The 27,436-nt window shown below is 35.8% G+C and overlaps 1 protein-coding gene across 3 annotated transcripts; it reads right to left on the reverse strand.

Annotated features, from left to right (window-relative positions):
- COMMD8 (COMM domain containing 8) lies at positions 1 to 27,436 on the reverse strand. Of its 3 annotated transcripts, none has more exons than XM_010344201.3 (5): positions 27,310 to 27,436; positions 23,659 to 23,814; positions 20,017 to 20,163; positions 16,534 to 16,689; positions 1 to 15,182 (listed from the first exon to the last, which is right to left on the reverse strand). In XM_010344201.3, exons 1-5 carry the CDS (start codon positions 27,373 to 27,375, stop codon positions 15,162 to 15,164), a joined length of 546 nt encoding a protein of 181 aa, XP_010342503.1. In that variant the 5' UTR covers positions 27,376 to 27,436; the 3' UTR covers positions 1 to 15,161. The 3 variants fall into 3 exon arrangements, with proteins under 3 accessions (XP_010342503.1, XP_003933698.1, XP_074252190.1); XM_003933649.4 differs by having other exon boundaries at positions 20,011 to 20,163; positions 27,310 to 27,434; XM_074396089.1 differs by lacking the exon at positions 27,310 to 27,436 and adding an exon at positions 26,700 to 27,237 and having other exon boundaries at positions 20,011 to 20,163.

Raw genomic sequence — 27,436 nt, forward strand, 5'->3', positions numbered from 1 at the left:
GACCAAAAGCATGAACTTTATTTATCCAGTAATTGGTGGTTGGTAGAATAGCTTTTCAATAAAGTCTAAACTCCAATCCAGGGATGACTTTAACATCCATTTAATAAAATAACTGGGAATTACCACTTTAAAAGCTGAGCTTTGGCCTGCAGAGTGAGAGATATTTGAGGCATCCTACACTGGCTACTATTTCCAGAGACCATTTACATACTGGGAGAAATAAATGCCCATCAGTTTTTTTTTTTAATTAGAAAAGGAACACATGTATATGTAATACATTTAGAATTTGCCATGTCAATAAGAAGCCTGAGTAAGATGGGTGCTTAGCATTCAGCATCTTCCTAAACAAAGAAAAGTAATGTTTAATTCAGCAATCATTGAATAGTAATCATGCAAGGGCAATGGGAAAAGGACAGAGTAAAAATATCAAACAAATCTTCTCAGCTTCAGAGAAAATTACGATTTAGAGGGAGACCAACTTAATAAACCATATTAGGGCAAACCAGCATATCTACACATTCACAATAATTACAAAGTGAATATGAAAGCGCCCGGATAAAAGCCTTTTTGTCAGACATCGGCATGCAAGAGAGTTCTACTCTAGGCACCTGGGAATATATGTGTTTGCCCAGTCACTGTACCTATGTCACTAGCATCCCACTTATTTCACATCTGAGTCTACTGTATAATTTCCTTTAGTTTTCTTTTTTGAATTCTGAAACATTTCAAACATAACCATCACCCAGATTCCACAACTATCAAAAGTCTGCAACTATTAAGTCATACTTGCTTCATTTAATCAGTTGTGGGGTTTTCTTCTAAAGTATTTCAAGGTAAATCTTATCCCTTATGTGATTTCATATATATATATATATATATGCTCATAATCTGTTAATTATGAGTATTAAGAAAACCTAACCATAATACCATTATCATAGCAAAAAAAATAATAGCTCCCTGATATTATTTAATGAATTTTACTCATATTGCCCCAATTGCCTCCAAAATGCCTTTTTAGAGTTATTTTTTCAAGTGAGGTATCTTAAGTCTCTTTGACTCTAGAACATTTCCCCTCTCTCTTTCTTTCATGCTATTGACTTGAAGAAGCCAGAAGCTCTGCCAGTTGTGCAGAATGTCCCATGTGCTTACATGTGGTGCTATTCAGCTTGGCCATTTTTCTTCCTCTGAAGATAACATTAGAATTTGCTTCATAGATGTTTTGTGAGAAATTAATCCAAAATTTATGAGATTTTTGTTTTTCTCATTTTGTGCACAGAGATATGGAAGTTCAGCAGACAAAAAGAGTTTGCCAAGTAAGTGACCATGCCAGATACCCAACTCTAAAGCTCACACTCTGCCTTACACTTAGACATTCTAACTGTACATAATATAAACAGAGTTCATCAAAAACTCTTGTTGAGCTTCAACATGTTCAGTTTCAATACACATGTGAAATAGGTACATTAATGAAAAACAAATACTACTGAAAGAAAATGTACACTGAATGTATACTATGTGTTTTTCATTAATGTACATTGTACTATACAATCCCATTATACAGACAGTACTGAAAGAAAAACTGAGTTTATCTGGGTGACTCATAGTATGATTCTTACAAAACAGAAAGAAATGAAATCCAAAGATAATATTTAAAATATACTGTAAAGGGGTGGAGCATGTGAAAAAAAAAATTAACATAATATACTATAAAAACTTCTCTAATATAGAAATAGTTAGTGTTTGAGTTGAAACCATTTTTAAAGACTTAAATTATAAAGATGTTCCAAAGGAGAAACTGGTTTGCAAAACAATGTAGCTAGAAGAAGCCCAAGTGACTACAGAACTTTTCTACCCTCTTTTTAAATTACTATTTTACTGTAAAAATATAAATAAGCAAGTAAGACCTAAAAGCATAAGAGAATGCAAGTATGGCAAGCCCGTATTTTTTTTTAACTGTTAAGCTGTTTTATTTAAGAAGAAACAGTATATCTAATATACTGCAATTCAGTAGATGATTTCATATCTAATTAATTAAAATTTAACTTTATTTACTCTTTGGATTATATTCTGATAATATTAAACCTTTAACTTAAAAATATTAATATGTTTTAGCTTTCTAATGCAGAAGTCAATTTTCTACTTGGGGAAAAAATGGAAGAAACTGAGATCATGGTCTACATTCAGAGAATGTTTTCACTGCTTGATTAAATTTCTTGGTTTCACATTTAAGACTTTATAAGAAGTAAGTTATGTGGTTTTCAATCTAAGAATAAATGAATGAAGATATGTTACATTGGAAAAAACAAAGAGACCCTAAATTAAACAACAACAAATCCATGTACAACTAATGCGCAGCTCTTGAGAACTTACTAAAAAATAAATCAACTTTTAAACCAGTTAACTTTGGCATCTAGTAGCATTTAAATAAAAGACAATACTTCACCTAAACTCAGAGTTTCCTTGAAAGAAAAATAAGATATTTATCATATATCCTAAATAGAAAATATCAGTAGCAGGAGATGCCAATCTTGGCTGGACGTTAAGTCTATGAATATTATCGTATCATTCTCAAAATAGGTATTAGCTAGAGAAGTAACCCCCTTTTCAAAGAAAACAAAAGTCTTAAAAAGTTTAGCCTTATTAGAAGATAATTATACCTCAATGTTAAACAAATATTAGCTATTTCAATTATCACAGGAATATGTGACATTATTATCAATAACTTATGTTTGAGTTTGTAAGGCAGGTCATCACAAGATTGAATAGCTTTTGCTAGACAAGCTACAGATCAGTCTGTCTGTGCAGTACAGCCTACCAGTTGCATACTCTGTATCTGTAAGGAGAGATTATTGTTTGAATCTGTTCTCCTTTAAAAGGGTCTTAACTATTTTTAGGATGCTTTTTCTTAAATAACCCTAGGCAGAAAATAAAATGCTATATGATATAGCACAGCTTTTGACCCTAATTCTAAGATTCAATCTTATCAGCTATAGTTACAGGGATAAAACAAACATTGTATTCTATCTTCTAATTTTCTCTAATGACTTCAGAATTAACATATGTATACTACTTTATAATTAACTGTTCACAACATCTCTCAGGCATTCAGTTCATATTAGAGTAAGAATAAAACATAGGTAAATTTTTTCTTAACCTAAAATTTTAATGACATGGATTTATACTTCCAATCAAGATGGATTAACAAGTACAGTATTTTCTCTTTTACAACAGCTGCCAAAACTAAAATAAAATACCTAGGAGTATATTTAACCAATGAGGTAAAAGATTTCTATAAGGAAAACTACAAAACACTGCTGAAAGAAATCACAGATGACATAAACAAATGGAAACACATCCCATGCTCATGGATGGGCAGAATCAATATTGTGAAAATGACCATGGTGCCCAAAGCAATCTACAGATTCAATGCAATTCCCATCAAAATACCAATATCATTTTCCATAGAATTAGAAAAAACAATCCTAAAATTCATATGGAACCCAAAAAGAACCTGAATAGCCAAAGCAATCCAAAGCAAAAAGAACAAATTATACTACAAGGCTATAGCTCTCAAAACAGTATGCTACTGGTATAAAAGTAGACACATAGACCAATGGAACAGAATAGAGAACCCAGAAATAAAGGCAAATATATACAGCCAACTGATCTTCACAAAGCATACAAAAACATAAATTGGGGTAGAGACACCCTGTTTATTAAATGGTACTGAGAAAACTGGCAAGTCACATGTAGAAGAATGAAATGAATACATACTGCTCACCTTATACAAAAATCAACTCAAGATGGATATTGAGTTGGACTTTAGGACCAAAAACTATAAAATTCTAGAAGATGACATCAGAAAAACTCTTCTAGACATCAGTCTAGGCAAAGAATTCATGACTAAGACTCCAAAAGCAAATGCAACAAAAACAAAAATGAATAAATGGGACCCAATTAAACTAAAAGACTTCTGTACAGTAAAAGAAATAATCAACAAAGTAAACAGATAACCCACAAAATGGGAGAAAATATTTGCAAACTATGCATCCAACAAAGGACTACTATCCAGAATCTACAAAGAACTCAAACAAGTCACCAAGAAAGAAAACAAACAATCCCATTGAAAAGTGGGCAAAGGACATAAATAGACATTTCTCATAAGAAGATATACAAATGGCCAAAAAAACATTTAAAAATGCTCAACATCACTAATCATCAAGAAAATCCAAATTAAAACCACAATGAGATACCACCTTACCCATGCAAGAATGGTTATTATTAAAAAGCCAAAAAACAATAGATGGTGGCCTGGATGTGGGGGAAAGGAAACACTTACACATGCTGATGGGAATGGAAATTAGTACAAACTCTGTGGAAAACAGTATGGAGATTTCTTAAAGAGTTAAACGTACATATACCACTCAATCCAGCAATCCCACTACTAGGTATCTACCCAAAGTAAAAGAGGTCATCATGTACAAAAGACACTTTAACATGTATGTTTATAGCAGCACAATTCAGAATTGCAAAGATGTAGAAACAACCTAAGTACTCATCAACTAATGAGTGGGTAAAGAAAATGTGTTATATTTACATCAATGGAATATGACTGAGCCATTAGAAGAAACAAAATAATGGCATTTGCAGCAACTTTGATGGACCTTGGGCCAATGATTCTATGTGAAGTAACAGGGGTGAAAAACCAAAACCATATGTTCTCAATTATAAGTAGGAACTAAGCTATGAGTATGCAAAGGCATAGAGAGTGATATAATGGATTTTAGAGACTTGAAAAGGGGAGGGTGGTGAGGAGCTAGAGATAAAAAACTACTAAGGTACAGTGTACACTACTTGGGTGATGGATATACTAAAACCTCAGACTTCAACACTATATAATTCATCTATGTAACAAAAAAAACTTGTACTCCAAAAGCTATTGAAATAAAAATTTATTTAAAAAACAGGTAAAAGATTTACACTATCACTTGAAACAATCAAAAACAAAAACAGCCACCTGCCCCCACTCCCGACTCCCTGACATGCGCAAAGCACTGGTATTCAAGACACCAAATATCAGGGAACAAAGGATTATAATACCTGAGGGACAAGAAACAAAAAAGGTGCAGCCTACGACTGCTCCAGCTTACTTCATTGACAGAGTTTTTGGATCACAGTTCAGAGAGAGGAACCCATGGGGAGCCTGGAGGGCTCCCTGAATTGAGGAAGCACAATTGAGAGTCCAGGAAGACCAAAGCAGCTAGAATTCACAAGAGAGAAAACCTAAGAGGAGGAAGTTGTAGAGAAAAACCACCCCAGAAACCTAGAGCAGATTGCCCTTTTGAGTATTCAGCAGAGTATTGATCAGTACGTACATGTGAAGAAACAACTTAAGGCAGGGAAAAGAGCCACTTGAAGAAATTACAGGGAACAGGGTCTGGTTCTCATACATTGCCAGGAATAGTGCCTGCTCCCAATGATGAAATCCGAAAATCTTTTAATTCACAAGGCAGTAGGTACTCAGAACAGTCCTGCCTCAGTGATAGGGAATAATTAGCCCATTACTGAGCACTGCTTTGGATCTGCCTCACAAATCAAAAAAGCAAGATTTTAATAGATCACTGTTTCCAAGTAACTTAACTGTATTCAATTCAAAACAAAGCTCATGGATATTTATAGAAATATAAAAATAGCCAACAGCCAATATGGTTAAATTCATCATGTCTGGCACCCAATCAGAAATTACTAGGCACGCAAAGAAATTGGAAAACAAATTCCATAATGAGAAGACTAGTCAATCAAAACTAACACTGCTGTTAAAATTAAGACTGGAAAGTTATAAATATATGCCATATGTTTAAACAACTAGATAGATATAAAATATGTTTACAAAAACAAAAACTAATATGAATTTCTATAGATCAAAACTTCAATGTTGGAGAATTAAAAAGCACTGGATTTAATGGCATATTAGACAATGTAAAAGAAATAACTGTTCTTAAAGATATAAGAATGAAACACAGAAGAAAATAAAAGAATGAAGTGTATTGGTGAGCAATTGGAGAACTTCAAGTAGCCCAATGTATGTGTAGTGTGGGGAGGGACAAAAAAAAGAAGAAACTATAAATGAAATTTTTCCAAATTAGATGAAAACTATAAACCTAAGGATTCAAGAAACAAACTGCAAGGACAAGACCAACCAACCAACCAACTATACCAAAGCACATCACAATCAAATTGCACATAACCATGGCAAAAAAAAAAGTTAAAAAGCATACAGAGAAAAGGACATGCTATTTAAAGAGAAACAAAGATAAGCAGGATAGCAGTTTTCTCATCTGCCATATATTATAAACCCTCAAGCAAAAAGATTCTAAAATACATGTGGAAATGCAAATGACCAAAAGAACCAAAACAACTTTGAAAGAGAACAACACAGTTGGAGGGCTAACATTGCCAGATTACAAGATTTATCAAAAAACTACAGTAACCAAGATGGCATGGTATAGATATCAAAATAGACAAATAGATCAACAAAACAGAACAGAGTTCAGATATTGATCTGCATGTATGCAAACACTTGATTTTTTTTTTTTCAAGACGGCATCTCGCTCTGTCACAAGCTGGAGTGCGGTGGCATGATCTCGGCTCACTGCAACCTCTGCCTCCTGGGTTTAGGCAATTCTCCTGCCTCAGCTTCCCAAGTAGCTAGGATTACAGGGATGTGCCACCATGCCCAGCTAATTTTTGTATTTTTAGTAGAAATGGGGTTTCACCATGTTGGCCAGGCTGGTCTCGAACTCCTGACATCAAGTGATCTGCCTACTTTAGCCTCCCAATGTACTGAGATTACAGGCATGAGCCACTACGCCTGTCCTGAACAATTAATTTTTGACAAAGGCACAGAGGCAGTTCAGCAGAGAAAGAAGAACCTTTTCAGCAAATGGGGCTGAAACAAAATATTCACAAGCAAAAAGTGAACTTTGAGCCACACCGTATGCCATATACAAAAATTAACACAAAATAGGACATAGAATTAAATATAAAACTGAAACATTTCTAAAAGACAAGTTTGAAGATCATCTTTGTTAATCTGGGTTAGACAATGATTTCTTAGGTATGATACCAAAAGCATGATCCAAAAAAGAACTAATTAATTGAACTTCTTCAAAATTTAAAACTTCAGCCCTTCAAGACAATTTGAAGAATGGAAAGGCAAGCCAAAACTGGAAGAAAGTGTTTGCAAAACACAAGTCTAATAAAGAACATCTATCCAAAGTATATAAAGAACTTTTAAAAATCAACATTTAAAAAAAATCAACATTAAAACAGCCTAATTAAAAATAAGCAAAATGTCTGAATAGACACCACACCAAAGAATATGTACAGATAGAAACATCCATAAGAAAAGATGCTCAACATTCTTGGTCACTAGGGAACTGCAAATTAAAACAATAACGAGATACCACTACATCTCTATTAGAATAGCTACAATCCAAAATACAGACAATACCTAATGCTGCTGAGAATTCTAAGCAACAACTCTCATTCATTGCTCCTAGAATTGCAAAATGGAGTAACATCAGCAAGACTGCAGAATAGGAAGTCCTTGACTACCTGAGATCTGAAGTCGACAACATACAGACCAATTTCTTTTGCAAGTAATCCAGAGACCAGTTAAGACGCATCTGTACTTTAAAAGAACACAAAACCAGCTACATCTCCAAAAGGAACATTTGTGGCATTCACTCACCGTAGTCCACCGCCAAAGCTCAGCATGGAACCAGCAGAAAACTCCCAACTCCTGTCTTCTCCCAGGGAAGTGAGGACTTGAAGCATGACTTCAGCGTTCTGGCTTTGCGGGAGCCGCCCAAGTGACTGGTTTCTGTCTGGGATTATGGACAGAACTTGGAATACTCTATATGCCTGGAGGCCCCTGAGAACAGAAGAAAGCTGGTCTGCTTGCTGTCACTCCAGAGGACCTGCAGTACAGTGGAGGGTGATACAACTTGGTAGTCTCTTCCTGGGAACTGGGAGTGGAGTAGAGAATAGTGGAGCATGCATCCAATGTTCTGATGTTTTAGGGCTTCCCAAGAGACTGATTTTTCTCCTGTCTGACTCAGAGTACTGACAGAACCTAGAAAACTCTAGAACCTTTAGGCAGCTGAGAACAAAAGAGTAGGGCTGTTTGTGACAGTCCAGAAATTCTGCAGTACTACAGACTGATATCAGAAGGAAGAAGAGATTATAGACATCTGATAAACCCACAAATCACTAATTGGGAATCTGCACAAGACAACACAGATGCAGAAATAGATAAAGGATATTACATAATGATAAAATGGTCAGCTAGGTGCAGTTGCTCACGCCTATAATCCCAGTACTTTGGGAGGCCAAGGTGGACGGGTCACCTTAGATAAGGAGTTTGAGACCAGCCTGACCAACATGGAGAAACCCCGTCTCTACTAAAAAATACAAAATTAGCCAGGCGTGATGGCGCATGCCTGTAATCCCAACTAATCAGTAGGCTGAAGCAGGAGAATCACTTGGACCCAGGAGGCAGAGGTTGCAGTGAGCAGAGATCAGGAAGTGCACTCCAGCCTGGGCAGCAAGAGGGAAACTTTGTCTCAAAACGACAGCAACAACAACAACAACAAAAAAAGGTCAATCGCCAGGAAGATCTAACAATGATATATACATAGCACTCAACATCAGAGTATCCAAATATATCAAACATTGAGGGAAATGAAAGGAGAAACAAACAGCAACACAATACTAGTAGGTTTCAGTATCTCCACTTTCAGTAATAGGGCATCCAGACATATCAGTAGTGGAAGAGAGGACTTGAACATTATAGATCACATAGACCTAACAGACACATACAGCACATTCCATCCAACAGCAACAGGATACACATTCTTCTCAACAGCACATGGAACAGTCTTCAGAATTGCCCACGGTAGGTTACAAAACTCTTAACAAATTTAAGATGATTGAAATCATACCTCATATCTCTTTAGACCACAGTGGAATGAAACTAGAAATCAATGGCAGAAAAAAACTAGAAAATTGACAAATGAAAATTAAACAAGATACTCTTCAACCAGTAGAAAAAGAAGAAAAAAATGATGCCCAAAGTTAGCAGCAGGAAGGAAAAAATAAACATTGAAGCATAAATAAATATAGAATATAAAAACAAAAGAAAAATCAATGAAACTAAGAGTTGGTTATTTGAAAATAGCAAAATTGATGAATCTTTAGCTAGACTACGAACAAAAAACAATTAACATTTTAAAAAGCAGAAATGAAACAGAGGATACTACATCTGATGCCACAGAAATAAGGACTATAAGAGACTACTATGCTAACAACTTAGATAACCTAACAGAAATGGACAAATTCCTAGAAACACACAACCTGTGAAGACTGAGTCATGAGAAAATAGAAAATATGAAGACTTACAACCAGCAAGATTGAGTCAGTAATCAAAAATCTCCCAATACAAAAAAGCCAAGGACCAGAGGGCTTCACTGAAGAATTCTACCGAACACTTAAAGAAGAATTGAACTCGATCTTCCTCAACCTCTTCCAAAAAAACTGAAGAGGAGGGAACAATTTCAAATTCATTTTATGAAGTCACCATGATCTTGATACTAAACCCAGACAAAGATATGACAAAAAAAGACCATATGCCAATATCCCTACCAATATAGGTACAAATATCCTCAACAAAACACTAACAAGCCAAATTCAACAATATATTTAAAAAAATCGAACACCATGTTCAAGTGAAATTTATCCCTGGGATGCAAAGATGGTTCAACATGTGAAAATCAATCACACCACATTAACGAAAAGGATAAAAACCACAGAATGAATTCAATAGATTCAGAAAAAGCATTTGACAAAAATCAACACCCTTTCATGATAAAAAACACTTTCAACCATTAGAAATAGAAGAAACTATCTAAATATAATAAAAGCCACATATGAAAACCCACAGCTAACATCATACTTAGTGAAAAACTGAACGCTTTTTCTCTAAGATCAAACAGAAGACCAAGATGTCTACTCTAACCACTTCTGAAATATAGAACTGAAAGTCCTAGCTAGAACAACTAGGCAATTAAAAAAAGTCAGAATCACCCAAATCAGAAGGAAATAACTAAAATTATCTTTGTCCGTTAATGATATGATCTTATATGTAGAAAACCTTATTTTAAAAAAGCTGTTAGAATCAAAGAATTCAGTAAATTTGCAAAATACAGATTCAGCATACGTAAATCAGTTACATTTCTATACACTACAAATGAACAAGGCAAAAAAAAGTTAAGAAAATCCCATTTACAATACCACCAAAAAGAATGAAATATTTAGAAACAAACATAACCTAAGAGGCAGAAAACTTATATACTTAAAACTACAAAATATTGCTAAAAGAAATTTAAGGGCCTGGTGGGTGACTCACACTTGTAATCCTAGCACTTTGGGAGGCCAGGAGGGAGGATAACAAGGTCAGGAGTTCAAGACGAGCCTGGCCAACATGGTGAAACCGCATCTATACTAAAAATACAAAAATTTAGCTGGGTGTGGTAGCACGTGCCTGTCATCCCAGCTACTTGGGAGGCTGAGGCAGGAGAATCGCTTGAATCCAGAAGGCAAAGGTTGCAGTGAGCCAAGATTGTGCCATTTCACTCCACTCTGGATGACAGAGCAAGACTCATTCTCAAGAAAAAAGAAAGAAAGAAAGAAATTAAAGAAGACACGCAAATAAAAGACAGTACTTGTCATAAATTAAAGATTTAATATTTTTGAAATATCCACACTACTCAAAAAAATCTACAGATTCAATGCAATCCCTATCAAAATCCCAATGGCATTTTTTGCAGAAATAGGAAAAAGCAATCCCAAAATTGAAAGGAATCACAAAGACCCCTACTAGAAACACACACACAATCCTGAGAAAGAACAAAGATGAACGCCTCGTACTTCCTGACAGGGGCCTACAAATGTATGAAAAAAACTACAAAAATCAAAAACGGCAAAGTAGTAACATAAAAATAGGCATGTAGACTAATGAATAGAGCACCCAGAAGTACATCAAGATGATCCAGTCAACTGATCTTCTACAAGGGTGCCAAAAATACACAATAGGGAAAGGACAGTCTCGACAGATGGTAATGTGAAAACTGAACATCCACATGTAAAATAATGAACCTAACCTTTATCTGACATCATACACAGAAACCTACTCCAAATGGACTAATTCGTTTCTCATGGGAATTAAAATTTGTAGATAAGAAAGGATAGGACGCTAGAATAATCCATGTAATGGATTAGAGTTGCAGACATCAATATGAGCTTGTTTAGCTGAATATAGACATGTATGATCATATAAATATTTATGGGCATGTGTATATACACAGGTTACTACACATGCACATATTTCTTAGTTCTGGCAGCACCGAAAGGGCCTTAAAGAAATAATACCTCAGTAGCAAGGAGCACACCTAGCTTGGTTTCTAACACCATTCTTCAATAAAAGGAGAGCTCCTTGGAGAAATAACTGATTTTAGGATTGGGCAGGAAATACACAAGATGAGCCTGAAGCATCTTGTACCGCCAGAGAGTAAGGAAATAACTTCCCAAGATAAAAGGAAAAAGATGTACCCCGTTTCCCTGAAAAAAATAAAAAGTCCACTCTCATTGATGGGGATTTTGTCAAAGGGACATAGGAGCCAAGTGAAAGAGCTCCTAATGGCCAAGCCTAGAACAATTTGAGTAACAAAGCAGTACTGAATTATAACACAAAGTATGAGTCCATACTGATCAGTAGAAATCTCAATAGTAGAAAAGAGACAAATACGTACCAAATTCCACACAATTTATATAGATACTCCAACCCCAAAAAGAGAGAGCACGCCTGTCCACTCCTTAAGTATGGGCTGAACTACAGTGATTTCCTTAAGTATAGTAGGAAAAGAGGAAAATGAAGAGTCAGTTAACAGTGAGGACACCTGTACATCAGCCAGGTAATCAAGATTAATGTCGTCATAAATCATGCTAGCAGTATGTACCCTTGATTTGATGTGATAAAAATGGCATTTTATCTCTGTGATCTTCCTTCTCAACATCCGTAACCCAAGTCTAATCACGAAGAAAACAACATCAGACAAATTCCAATAGACAGAGACATCCTACAAATTATTTCACCCACTCTTCAGAACTGTCAAGGTCATCAAAACATCCCAACTAAATGTAATATGCTACCTAGGATAGAATCCTGGGGGAAAAAAAATAGGGAAAAAATTAGAAAGTTTGAATAAACTCTAGAATTTACTTAACAATAATGTGTCAGTATTAGTTCACTATAACAAATGCACTGTATTAATGTGAAATGTTAATAATATACAAACTCTGTACTATCTTTTAAATATTTATCTTAAACTGCTTTAAAAAATATAAGGTTTACTTGGGGCAGAAAAGATAAGCCACAGATTAGAAGTATCTGCAGGGTATACATCTGATCAAGGATTTGTATTCAGAATAAGAGAGCTCTCAAAACACAATACTAAGAAAACAAAAAATCCAGTTGAAAAATGAGTAACAGATCTGAGCAGACACTTCACTGAAGATGTATAAATGGCAAATACACATATGAAAACATGCTCAACATCACTGGTCATTAGGAAAATTTGTTAAATATTGTTAAAACCACAGTGAGACACATATATATTAAAATAACTGAAATGTAAAAGACTGGCAGTGTCAAGTGTTGGCAGGATGGAGCTGGAACTCTTGTAGACTGCAATGGAAATACAAAACGGTAAAATCACTTTGAAAAATTTGGCAGTCATTCTAAGTCAAGTAACTCGAGGATAGAAAACCAAGTATTATATGTTGTTACTTATAAGTGGGAGCTAAGCTATGAGGATACAAAGGCATAAGAGTAATATAATGGACTTTGTGGACTCAGGGAAGAAGGTTGGGAGGGGCATGAAGGATAAAAGATTACATTTAGGGTACAGTATACTGCTCAGGTGTTGGGTGCACTAAAATCTCAGAAATCACCACTAAATAACGTATCTGTGTAAAAACCACCTGTACCCCCAAAAATTATTCAAATAAAATTTTTTTTAAAGTTTGGTAGTATCTTGAAAAAATAAACCTACCATATCATCAAGTCATTTCATTCTAAAGTACTTGCTCAAGAAAAAGCATATGTTCATTCAAAGATGTATGCAAGAAATTGTGTATTCTAATGCCTAAAACTTGTACCAACCAAAATATCAATCAATAGGTGAATAAACTGTGGCAGAACTCTATAGCATAAATACTTCTCAACAATAAAAATAAACTACTGATACACGCCACATGGATGAAACTCACAATAATGCTAAAAGAAGTCAGATTTTTTTCTTTTTTTTTTAGAAAAAGAGGCACATACTACCTGATTCTTTTACACTAAACTTTCAAAATCGCAACAATCGGTAGTGACAGGAAGCAGATCAGTGGTTACCCGAGGGGAATGGAAGGGGCAGGGACTACAGAGGACAAAGAGGAAACCTTCAGGAGTGATCAAATACTCATCATCCTAGTTGTGGTGATATTTTCATGGATGTATATATGTCAAAACATGACATTGCACACCTTTAATATGTACAATATTTAGTATACAGATTCAATTTCAATAAAGTGGCTGAATATGCTAATGGAGTGTTTCCAAGTGGTGAGAGGGAGACTAAATACAGCAAGATGTTTTCCTTGTAAAGAAGATACTGCATGGGAAGCTGAAATTTAGAAGAGACTTCATGATGAGTGCTACTCAAAGTGCTGTTCTACAAACCGTTACTGGCCCATAATAACAAAGAACTTGCATAAGAAGGTAAATCAACTAGCGCACTAAGCACACTGTTTGCTTCAGCTGATAAATTTTTTTAAACCAAAATTTCTCGATGAAGAAAGCAGTATACTGATAACACTTTCTAGCCCAAGCTCCTTATTAAATCACCGATCTGTTACAAATAGTTTACAGACAGAACTGTACTTCTCGGCAGTTTTTGAGTAGCACTGTTTAGATCACACTCAGATATTAAAACTCTAAGCCTATCCTCATCTGTATGATGTAATAATTGCTCTGGATGCATCAAAGAATAATCTGATGCTCTAATGAGCCATATGGCTTGCAAATAGCAAGCACCTATTAATTATGTATTATTGAGTTATATATAATTATGTACAACTACTGAGTTATTTGGAGTCATTTAAAATACAGCAATATATAAAAATAAAACAAGACACTTTTCATTTGCTCAGAATACTTGTTTTTAAAGTTAACTGAGGTTACAAATGGTTTGTTTTTCCAATGAATCTGTTAACATCCAAAAGTATTCAATATTGAGTTTATTAACAAAAGTGGACCTGTACATAATCTGATATTTGAATAATATACACACTGCACAATGACATCTGTTTTTTCTCAGAGCAATGTTTCCCAAACATAGAAATGCAGAAGTAACAATGTTACTTTCATTTTTCTATATTCTAGAGATTTTAGTTTCTAGAATTCATAAACTCAAAATTGCTCACATAAGTTTAGAGTATTTGTTCTTGTCTCCGACAGAGATATTCTCTAAGAAATTTTACATTTTATAACTTTCCTCTGAAATATGAGAAAGATATGGAATCTCCTGAGTTATATATGCAGCTAATACATTCTTTGAAAAAGTTAATTTTTAAAAATATCACAAAGTAATTATATATCCATAATATATGTTGCTATTCACATAATTCTTTAAGCAGTATTCAAGTATATTTGTGCTTTATATGTTTACATTACATTAGAACTTATTTTTAGCTTTCAATAAAACTGTGTATCTCCAAAGATTTCTCATATATTTAATAAATGAAGCAAAACAATCATGAAAATATAAACTGCTACTATGGATTTTTCATCTTTCATTTTATGCATTTCCTCTCAACCATGTAATTTCCTGTTAAGGAATGTTGATAAAGTTTTATCTTTTATAATATCAACACTGCCGCTTTCTCAGCCTGGTGTAAGAGTCAAGATATCGCAGCGTTTCTGAACACACAGTATTCACTCTGCCATATAAGTTGGAGCAATAACATCTGATAGCACTGGTATTCATCATTTCCAGTTATTTCAACTGCAGGACCACCTTAAAACACAAATTGAGGAGAAAATATCAGGTTATATAAGACTGATGCTGATATATACCAATTTAAATGTTTTCAAATCTCTGAAAAAGTGCATGGAGAACTCATAACAAGCAAGTACAATGCACAGTAACTGATGACACATGCCTGCCAGAATCTATGGTTCAGAATCTATTAGCATTTATACCAGGTTCTACCACATGCATCCTTCACACATGTAGCCCCACTCAGCCATCCTGCAAAGCCTGGGCTGCTTGTTTCGTTAATAGGCACGTGGACGAGTAATCAAAGCACTCAAATGTTTCAGCAAATGCAGAGTGCAGAGAGAAGCTGAAGTTCATCAGAGATTTCAAAAAGTAGGATCAAGAAGATTGAATAGTGGGACAACAGAGGTGGTAAGAATCACAGAAATTTAATCACTGAGATGAGATCACTAGAGAAAACAATGAGCAGTAACAAAGAAACATATGTATACAAAGATAATTATTTTTATTCTTCCTCACAACAACAGTTTCTACTGTTTAAATATTATTTTTCTCATGTATTAAACATTAGGAGTGGTTACTGTTATTTAGCCACTCCACTGTAAACATGAAGTTTTTGGACATTCATTAGTTCTGTTTTGCCTCAACCTGATTTTGTCATAATAACTACAAGCCATATTTTGTCTTCCATACTTAGAGGATCATAAAAGCAATTTTTTATTATTAGTTCAGTTAATAAAGCCACTTTTTATCAGGATCATAATTTTTTAATCATAAAAACTCTTCACAATCAATTAATTTTATGATTCTAAGGTGAAAATTTTAGTTTTATTATTAATGAGCATTGAAGCAAAAGAAATTCAGCTGTTAGAACAGCACTATTATTCTTTCAAAAATTACTTAATATATTATGCTCAAAACTAAGTAATTGAACATTACAAGTTATAATTAATATCCAAAACTAGAGCTCAGAACATATTAACAAAGTACTTTATGTGCTTAATTAACATAAAACATCAGGAGAAAAAACACTAAAAGTGAACTATGAGTTTAGGAGTATCCATCAAAACATAAACACTTGGCTGGACGTGATGGCTCACACCTGTAATCCCCGCATTTTGGGAGGCCGCCTGAAACCCCATCTCTACTAAAAATACAAAAATTAGCCAGGTGTGGTGGTGGTGGGCACCTGTAATCCCAGCTACTCAGGAGGCTCGGGCACAAGAATCACTTGAACTCAGGAGGTGGAGGTTGCAGTGAGTAAGATCACACCATTGCACTCCAGCCTGGGTAACAGAGCAAGACTCCAACTCAATGAAACCCAAAAACCTTAAACATTAAAATCATATGACAAAATTAGGGCAAATACCTTATATGCTGCTTCCAAGGAATGTATTAGATTCTGCAGTTCCTCTCTACTCATTTCAATAGAATATGGTTTTACTTCACCATTTTCTTTTACATCTAGATGCAGGCTTAAAAGTGGCATTCGTAATGCAGCAATCTTGTCACTGGAAAGTGCAAGCTGTTTAAAATTAGAAAAATAGCAATTAATAACAAAGAACTATAATGAATATGCATCAGAGGTTAGTTAGCAGCAGATTTTTTAAAAGTACTGCTGTTTGCCGTTAAGTATAGAGAAAGGTGAAAGAAAAATTAAATTCATGCTAAAACATATCTGAAGAATAGAAAGACAAAGAAGAGCAAATAAAGGACAGGAAATGGGTAAGAAAATAAGACAACCAATCAGCAATCTTGTGGCAGAAGCTGATATCTAGATCAGAGGCATGCCTGGGAAGTACTGAATAGGTCTAACATGCAAAAAACATAGAGAATTCTTAAGGAAGATTAAAGGCACCAAGAAGATAAAAGTTCATGTGCAAAGACAAGTGAGACCAAAAATATTGGTAAATTCTCAGAAATTAAGATGCTTAATCCGGGCCAGGCGTGGTGGCTCACGCCTATAATCCCAGCACTTTGGGAGGCCGTGGCGGGCGGATCACGAGCTCAAGAGATCGAGGCCATCCTGGCCAACATGGTGAAATCCCGTCTCTACTAAAAATACAAAAATTAGCTGGGTGTGGTGGCACGAATAGCTGTGGTGCCAGCTATTCAGGAAGCCAGGCGGAGGAATTGCTTGGCCTCAGGAGGCAGCAGTTGCAGTGAGCCCAGATTGCGCCACTGCACTCCAGCCTGGCGACACAGCAAGACTGTCTCAAAAAAAAAAAAGATGCTTAATCCATGTTCAGCTAACTATCTACCACACTACTGATAAATATGTTATCAAGATATCATTTTCAATTATAGCCACTGGACAGAAACACTCTGTACATTTACCTCACTTCTTAATTTCCTTCTCTGGAGTATATCCTAGGGAAATTGGAAGAACCAAATATTTATAATACTAATACTTTTTGAAACGAGCACTACAGCATCCTTGGCAGACAGCATAGAAAAATTCAATTTTCCTGGAATCTGAGTCAGAGAAATCCAAAAAAACTGAACCTTTGTTTAGAATGCTACCACTTGCAAAAAAATTATTTGTGCAATGATAAGAGACATCTTCCCTAACAACCTCAAAGGATCTCCCTTGCGGTACATACACACAGAATCAAATCTTGACATAGCTCCTCCATTCTCTCACCCCAAAACTGGAAGTATCAGCTTCGGGTTATCTATTTCATGCATAATTCTTCTCAATATTTCCAATAAATGTTTCTTCAGCCTATGCTTGAATACCACCAATGATAAGGCATGTGCTACCAGGAGAAAAGGTTACAATCATTTCCAGATACTCCTATTTGTTAAAAAGTCCTTCCCTAGGTTGAATTGAAACCCATCTTATTGCAAATAATATACCTTAGGCCTTCTCCTAGTCTCTGGAGCCACAAAGTCATAGAGCCCCCCTATGACTTTTAGCATTTTAAAGATAAATGTCATGTTTCCACTAGGTTTAATCTTTTCCAGGTGCATGGTCTCAGTGTTTCAAAGCAATTTCACACACCATGATTTTAAGTTCCTAGTCATTCTTTTCTAGTTGGAATCCAATTTCCTTAAATCTCTCTTAAGGAAAGTTTGGCAGCCAGAACTAAAAAGATTATATTACACTAAAAAGATGTCATCATCGAAAACAGAATGTAGTAGTACTATCTCTTGCATGAAGAACTGCATTTCTACCCACAAAACATGAGCCTGAATCAACACTAATGAAGCTATACTTTGATAAACTAAAATAACTAAATATTTCTCATATATGCTACTATTAACATCTCTCCCTTATCTTTTATTTATTTATTATTTTCTGAGACAGAGTTGCGCTGTTGCCCAGGCTGCAGTGCAGTGGCATGACGAACTTGGCTCACTGCAACCTCTACCGCCTGGGTTCAAGCAATGCTTGTGCTTCAGCCTCCCAAGTAGCTGGGACTACAGGCACACACCTCCATGCTCAGCTAACTTTTGTATTTTTTTTAGTAGAGATTCAGTTTTGCTTTGTTGGTCGGGCTGGTCTCAAAACTCCTGGCCTGTAGTGATCCACCAGCCTCAGCCTGCCAACGTGCTGGGATTATAGGCATGAGCCACAACTCCCGGCCTCCCTTATCTTTTATATTTATAAAAATATAAAATCTGAAATTGAAATTAAATTTATAAAATTTAAATAAAGATTTAAATTAAAAGTCCTCTGTTTAGGTTGCCTGATTAATGTAATTTTGCTTCATTTGGTCACTGATTATAATTGGCTGTGAAATAATTTTGAACTTTGTGTCACATTACATGCTTGTTCTTTCTCTAGTTTTGTGTCTGGGCCAAGACCAGAGCCACAGAGACTTCTTAGCTAATATAAATTCATCTGTCCTTGGGTAGTTATTTATCCGATTATGAACCCACCTGTTATCCTCCCACATTTTTCTCTACTTAATCTAGATACACAATATAAGGCACTTAATCTAGAGTCACGCTAAAAATCAAGAAACACGATGTATTCGTTTCCTCTTCAGCTACTAGTCTAGGTATCTTATAAGGACAAAAAGTTGGTCTGGAATTGTTCTTTATAAACCCTACTGATAGTGACTCTCCAAAATGTATTTAAAACTGATGTTTTAATATCTTATAGGTTTTCCTCCTAGAGGAAGAATCACATTTACCAGTTTTAAGAAAGCTATAAAGTCTAGAAAGTTGTGGTCAAAAAATACATGTTGACCAGGTATGGTGGCTCACACCTGTAAGCCTGTAATCCCAGCACTCTAGGAGGATTTGGCCAAGGCAGGCAAATCACTTGAGGCCAGGATTCGAGACCAGCCTAGTCAACATGGCAAAACCCCATCTCCACCAAAAATACAAAAATTAGCTGGGTGTGGTGGCATGTGCCTGTAGTCCCAGCTACTTAGGAGGCTAAGGCGGGAGAATGGCATGAACCTGGGAGACAGAGGTTGCAATGAGCCAAGATCACATCACTGCACTCCAACCACTCCAACCTGGATGATAGAGCACAACTGTCTCAAAAAAAAAAATATATATATATATATATATATATATATATATATATATATACACACACACACATATACATACATATATGTTGACTATATGCTGCCCCATCACTTATGTCATTTAATGCTTTACAGATCTAATTGAATTTATTATCAATGTAATATTATTATATTTGGTTTGGATGTTTGTAGTGTACTTATGCCCAAATTAATGCAAGATGTAATTTAAACTATCTTTGATATTTATTTGGGATAATACATTCCCAAAATGACAAATTTTAAATATATAATATTATAAGATATTTCTCTGCATCTAAAAAATGAAATAAAAATACACATACTCATAAATAGATTCTTACCTTTACCTGCCAATCAAAATCCTGTAGCTGTGCAGAGGAAATAGCAACTATTTCTCCTAACAGAGCCTGTTTGATTTCATCTTTCCTACTTTTCACGCATTTCATGATAGTTTCCTGATGAGATGAATTCAACTGATTCAATTGCTGAAGTATCTATAAAAATAAAAATAGGCAAAAGAGGCTTTCTGTTTAAAACATAAAAACACAATTTCACTCTCCTTTTACACGTCTTTTAAAACAACAGTAAAAGGAAAAGAAAAAAGAAATACTTCTGTAATTATAAAAAAGAATAAGATGAGAATGAGTAACCAGAAAATAGGTTTTAACAAATTTCTGCAAAATAAAGAGTAAAGAAAAAGGACTGATGGAAGAAGCAGCACAAAAATGAATACACCTGGAAAACACAAAAGCCAATACAGCCACGCAGGGTGAGTATCTCAAATCCTAAAACGGAGAAAGTTCTGAGCACTGACAGGATGCTCAAAGGAAGTACTCATTTAAATAGCTGAGATTTCAGATTTCAGATTTTTGGAGTAGGGATGCTTCACTGGTGAGTATAATGCAAATATTGCAAAGTCAAAAATAATCCAAAATCCAAAACACTTCTGGTCCGAAGCATTTCAAATAATGAGTACTCAACTTATATTAATATATCAGACAATGTAGCCTTTAAGGCAAGAAGTCTTACAACAAGTAGAGAAGGACAGTAAAAAGGCCATTCAACAAAAAGACATACAATCGTATATCCGTGTGTACCTAACAGCATAGTTTCAAAATATATAAAGCAGCAAAACTTGGCAGTACTAAAAGAAATGAATAAATCCAATTCACAATTAGAGGTATTAATACAACTCTCAATAACTGACAGAAAGAAATAACAAAATATCAATGAAGATATAGAAAAATTTAAAAACATATTCAACTTCAGCTTAGCAATATATAGAATACTACATACGACAACTATAGAATACACATTATTTATAAATGCATATGCAACATTCACCATAATGTACCATATGCTGAGCCATTTCGCAAACCACGACAGACTCAAAAAACTGAAATACTGTTTATATATTTATTACTGTGTAATAATGAAGTCATAACTAATGAGAAAAGATAATCAAAAAATTTCTACACGTGTGAAAATTAAGTAAAGCAACACTAAATAAATAAATAATATCAATCTCACTTACTCTTCCTGAGGACAAGAAGAGGAAAAAAAAAAATCCTTCCAAATTCATTCCATGAGGCCAGAACAAAACTTGACCCCTTGACAAGAGTATTACAGGGAGGAAAAATAAAGCTAAAAACAAACAAACAAACAAAAACAAACAAACAAACAAAAAAACCACACACACACCTAGGCCAGTATCACTAAAATATACATGCGAAAATCCTAAACAAAGTATTGGCAGTCCAAATGAAGAGACATATATACATAAAAGTAATACATCATGATCAAGTGGGGTTTATTTGGGCAGTGCAGCCTTAGTTTAACATTTGAAAATCACATTAACAAAATAAAAAAATATATAAATTCAGGGAAAAAGCATTTGATAAAATTCAATATCCATTCATGATTAAAAATTCTCAGCAAAGTTAGAATTGTAGGATACTTCTTTAGTCTGATAATGGAGATCTATAAAATCACAGAGCTAACACACTAAATGGTGAAATAGTGAACACTTTCTCCCTTAGGTTAGGAATAGACATATGTCTACTATCACTGCTTTTTTAAAAGAAACATTGCCTGATAGTGTTAGCCAATGCACTAAGGTAAGAAAAATACGTAAAAGATGTTAAAGTTGAAAAAGAAAATGATTATATACAATTGTCTCCCCCCAAAAAAATCTATATACAATTAGACACTGTAAACAAATTTAGAAAGGCTGTGGGACACAAGATATATAAAAATCAACTGTTTGTACATACTAGCAAAACACTAATGAAAAATGAAAGATCAAAAACATCACTTAGAAATAAAAAATATTTGTGAGAGCTCTACACTGAAAACTACAAAATATGAGAGAGAAACTAAAGCTAATCTAAATAAATAGAGGGCTATCATCCCATGTTCATAGCCTTGGAAAGATAATGTTGTTAAGATGTCAATTCTCCCCACAAATGATCTAGCAATTCAGTGTGATCTCTGTCAAAATTCCAGCAATTTTTTAGGTTAACACTGAAAAGTCGATTCTAGAGTGTTATCTGAAAATATAATAGCCAAGGCAATCCTGAAGAAGCATGAGAATGAAGATGTTCTATTACCAGATATCAAGACATAATTTAATTTAGCTTTAATTCTACAGTAATCAAAGCAATGTAGGATTGGCAAATATACAAAAACAGACTAATGGAAGATGTTAAAGAGTACAGATACAGAGGCACACATATGTGGCCATTTGATTTACAATAAAGGCTACACAGCAACCTTGTGGTGCAAGGATGGTTATTTCAATAAATGGTCAACTAGATATTCATGTAGAAAATTTTGAACTTGACCTCCACTCCATACACAAATACTAATTCAAAATGCATCAGTGACATAATGTGAGAGCTAAAACAATCAAGCTTCTACAAGAACACATCCAAGAATCTTCATGTCTTCAGCACAAATATTTCTGAAACAAAACATTAATAGTATTAGCCAGCAAAAGAAATATTGACAGAGCGGACTTGTTAAATTTCATAAGTTGTTTCACCAAAAGACACCATTAAGAGAGTAAAAAGGCAAGCACATAACAGAAGATATTTAAAATACATATTTCTAACAATGAGCTCATATCCAGAATATCATCCAAATCAGTATGACAAACACACATAACTCCATTTTTAGAAAAGTGAGCAACCTACGCAAATAAGCTCAAATGATTTTTGAGCAATTCAGTGGAAGAAGGATATCACATGACCCTGCAATTTCACTTCAAGATATCTACCCTGGAAAAGCAGGTCTGACTGTGCACAAGGAGACACGTAGTAAAGAATGTTTATAGCAGCACTGCCTGTAATAACAAGAGAAGCAATGACTAACTGTTAGCAGGGAGATAAATCTTACGTAATTCCTATCATCAAATACTAAAAGGAGTTAAATACACAAACTAGATCCATGTTTATCAATGTAAAACAAAATGCTGCATTTAAAACAATTTACAAGTGCATACATATGTTACATTTACAAGTTATACACTTAAAACCCCCAAATAATTCAATATACTAAAAGATTCAAACATACATACAACATATAACACAAAACATGAACACCACCTTCAAGAATGCTGATCTCTAGGTAAGGGTGGGATATCCAGGTGAGGGATAGGGGAATTTAGGTGTCTCTGTAATGCTTTATTTCTGAAACAAACACATATTGCAAAATGTTAACACCGTTTAACTGTGGTAATGGAAACGTGGGTAACAGTTATATAACTTCTTGTTTTCTTCTGCAGGCTTTAAATGTTTCACAATTAAAAGAGTAAAAACAACCAAAAATAAACTGCAAAAACCTAGGACTTCCACAGATTTTTCCATCCACAATTATGAGGTATTTGTTTTTATTGATGATGGCCCTTGTATTATACAGTGCTCTAAAAAAACTCAAAGAGAAACCTCAGCATTAATTATTAAAGTTATAGAAATGTGCAGAGAAGTTACCTCTTCATCGGGTAAGTTTTTACCAACTACAGCTTTGAAAAATTTGGTAACATCTTCTAAAACGTGGATCCATTCTTCCGATTCCCAAACACTGTGATAATCTTGGTACACAGGATAAGCTCGACCACAAATGCCATCAATTATTTTGTGAAGAAGCTAGCAAGAAAAAGGGAAATAAATGTACTTATAAGTAAAATGATAAAACAAATTTATCTTCCTTTTAGCAAACAAATGTTAGGAGATGTTCATGTTAACTGCAAGACCAGTTGAAGTTAAAATGTATAAACCACTTTTAAGATTATTCTTATTAAAAATTAAATCTCATAAAAATCCTAGGCTTTCTATTATTATGTCGACCTTCAGAAACTAAAATAATTTTGTTATAAAAATTACATAATGAAAAAACTGAAAAGAAGATACATATAAAAGATACCATATTTACAGCATTGACCAAAGGACAGGACTTACATCAAAGTCCCTTACCGTAGGCCTATAAGCTTCATTTTGCTTTGCCTCCATTTTTGTAACGTTGATACTTTTTTTTCCTCTTGAGCAGGCGTCCCCAAACTGCAGCCCCCTGAGGACATTTATCCGGCCCCCCGCCACACTTCAGGAAGGGGCACCTCTTTCATTGGTGGTCAGTGAGAGGAGCACAGTATGTGGCGGCCCTCCAACTGTCTGAGGGACAGTGAACTGGCCCCTGTGTAAAAAGTTTGGGGATGCCTGCTTTTGAGGGTCTCATTATGTTGCCCAGGCTGGCCTTGAACTCCAGAACTCTAGCAATTCTCTCACCTCAGCCTCCCAAGTAGCTAGGACTGCAGGCGAGCACCACAACACCCAGCTCAGCTGTTACTTTTCTGTATTCCCAGAAAGTCTTCAGTAATTTTTTCCTTTTTTTACACTCCTTTCTATTCTACTAGTATCTTCGTATCAGCAATGGAAAGCCTAACACATGTATAACTGAACATAGTGAGATAAGACTGTGAATTTTGGAATAAAACTATCAGTTCAAATCCCAGTTTCAGTATTTTTAAGTTTGATTTAAATCTTCTGAGTCTGTTTCCTCTAGTGCTAAATGAGGATATCATCTATTCTCGTAATCTTGTTGTAAAGATTGAATAAGAATACATGCAAATCATTTGGCACCTTCCTGGAATGTACAAAGACATGTAGACATTGCAAGCCCGCATTACCATTCTTCTTCTCATTATTATCACTCCTCCTCCTCCTGCAATCAATGCCTTCAACATCTATTAACTGAGATAACACAATGCCAGTACTATTCTAGGCACTTAACATTTAATAAGGTTATCTTTCTCAGAGGATATTCGTATCTTACAAGACGAGTATTTGAACCAAATAACTTGGAAATGACATCTAAGCAACAAGTCTTCCAACTCTTTTCCCCTAGATCATATTCCATCCCATTTTAACGGATAACTCCTTCCCTCTAACACCACGCATACCAGAACACAAGCAACTGTTTCCAAATGGTGGCTAATATACTATACAAACTAATTTTTATTAACCATAAATCAACCAACATACTCAATTTTGAATTCATTCAAATTCTCTACACCTTATCCTATATCGTCCCCCTGCTAAAGCAAAACCCAGAAGCCAAACTGAAAAAGAAAAGCATTATATTTTTTAGAATACGTTATTCATTCACAAATATGTAATGAACACTTCATTCCAGTTATTAAACAAGGACATGGAAATGACCTTATTTAATGGCAAAGAAACTATCATAGCTAGCACTATGGAGCCCTAACTAGGTACCATGCTCTGGACTGATCCTCAGTACAACTCTAAAGTAACTATTTTATTATTCCCATTTTACAAACAAGGAAACTGAGAAAAATAAAGTAAGGCCCTACCTTAACAGAGCTTTAGTCCATTAGAAAAAGGCAAACATATAAATACATACAATTTAGAATGATGGGGCCATAATAAAAGTATATAGAAGGTATAAAGGAGCTCAGAGAGGAAGCAAGGAAAAGGCTGTCTTAAACGGATGAGTAGTTTGCCAGGCAAGCAGGAGAGAAGGGCATTTCTAGACACAAGCAGCGGCATATCCATAGGATGAAAACTGTAAAATCACACTGCTTGATTTAGGGAATAGCAGGCTATTTCGGGGGTGAGGGAGTGACATGAGACAAGGCTGGAGAGGTGGGTGAAACCAAGCCAAAAAGGGCCTTGTATACAAAGCAAAAGAGCCTAGACTTCAATCTGTGCTCAACCGGGAACAATCCTATTCACATATTTGCATTATATTTCCATATATTTAACAGATTGGAAGATGTAAGAGAAGAAGAGAGAGGGTGAGTCTACAGGCCTCCATTTTCAGTTAAGGAGCTAAAGATTAAGGGGCCTAAACTGTTGAGGACAAGGGAGAAGAGATGTGAAAGAGGCCATGAAGGAAACCTAGAATGGCAGGTTGAGTGGCTGGGTGAAAGTGGTGGTGCCACAAACTGAAAAGGAGGCTACAGGAGGAGTAGGTCCAGGGGGAAAGAAGAGCTCACGCAAGGGCACACTGAATTTGAGGTACCTGTGGCAGAAGGCTAACACTCAGAGAAGAGAGTCTGGTTTGGGTTTATGTTCTTGAATCATAGAGGAAGAAATTTTTGGCTGGACCTAGAGATTTAGGAGTCATCAACATATATGGTAGTAAAGATTATGGGTCTTATCTAAATGTGTAGAATGAAGAGAAGGAGAGCCAAAAGCCAACAAAACACTCAGAATCAACAGATCTGAGTATATCTGAGTATAAGTTCCAGCTTTGTCACTTACTGGCTGGGCAACCCTGGACAAGTAACCCAAAATTTCTGCGGACATTTCGGCTTCCTCACTTGCAAAATCAGAGAAAAGAATTCGGGTGTTGTTTTTTTTTTCTTCTTCCCTTGATCCTGGCAGGAAGTAAGTTAATTCCTTTCTGTCTCTCCCACACTTTCTCCAGTGTAAACGGAATAGAGGAAACAGGAAGACCAAAATTGGGACTCAAAAAGATGCTCCACCAGGTCACAGGCTGTCTCACTCACCATTTTACCTCATCCCATCCGGGCGCTTAATGTATGGCAGACTTCAAAGAAAAACTGGCTGAACAAATGAATGAGGTTGCTTTTTCCAGATTCTGACAAGCCAGGTTCTTTGATAGACTGGAAGTCAATGGGCATATCACCTCTTGGGACGACTCTAACTAAAGTAACTCTCCCAGTTATTTCGCTTCCTTCGAAGTACCCTCAACGTGGGGGCAGGGTCCGCTTCGGTCTACGCCACATAGTATTCCCAGCACCTAGCACTGTGCTCGCTGCCAGGTACGTTTGCGTTGAATGAATGAAGAAAATGTTTGCGAAGAGGCAGCAAACACCGACTTGACGTCATAAGCTTTCAAAGCCCAGTCTGAGGCGGGCGCTTCTGCGCGAAAAGCTCCTGGAGCTGCACCTCTAGGCCAGGGCGCAGAGGTGGCGCCTCAACCTGTCCTCCCAGACTCCCCAGAGGAGGCGGGGACCGAACACTCGAAATCACGCCCCTTCCTCCTCCCTTCCCTAGGGAGCTTGCGAAGGCGTGTGGGTCGCACCAGGCCTGACCCGCAAGCCGGACCGTCCCAAAGCCCCGGCCCCGCGCCGCTTACTCAGAGATCCCCCTCACCTGCGGGCCCCGCTCGGCCGGCAGCTTTTGCAGCTGCCGCAAGGGCGTCCCCTCTTCCGGCTCCATCCCTGAGAGAAGCTGGGGCGTAGGTCACGTGACAAGGCTGGTCCCGCGTCCAAAGCCGCGG

Source organism: Saimiri boliviensis, chromosome 3 (genome assembly GCF_048565385.1).
Source record: "Saimiri boliviensis isolate mSaiBol1 chromosome 3, mSaiBol1.pri, whole genome shotgun sequence".
Lineage (NCBI taxonomy): Eukaryota > Metazoa > Chordata > Mammalia > Primates > Cebidae > Saimiri > Saimiri boliviensis.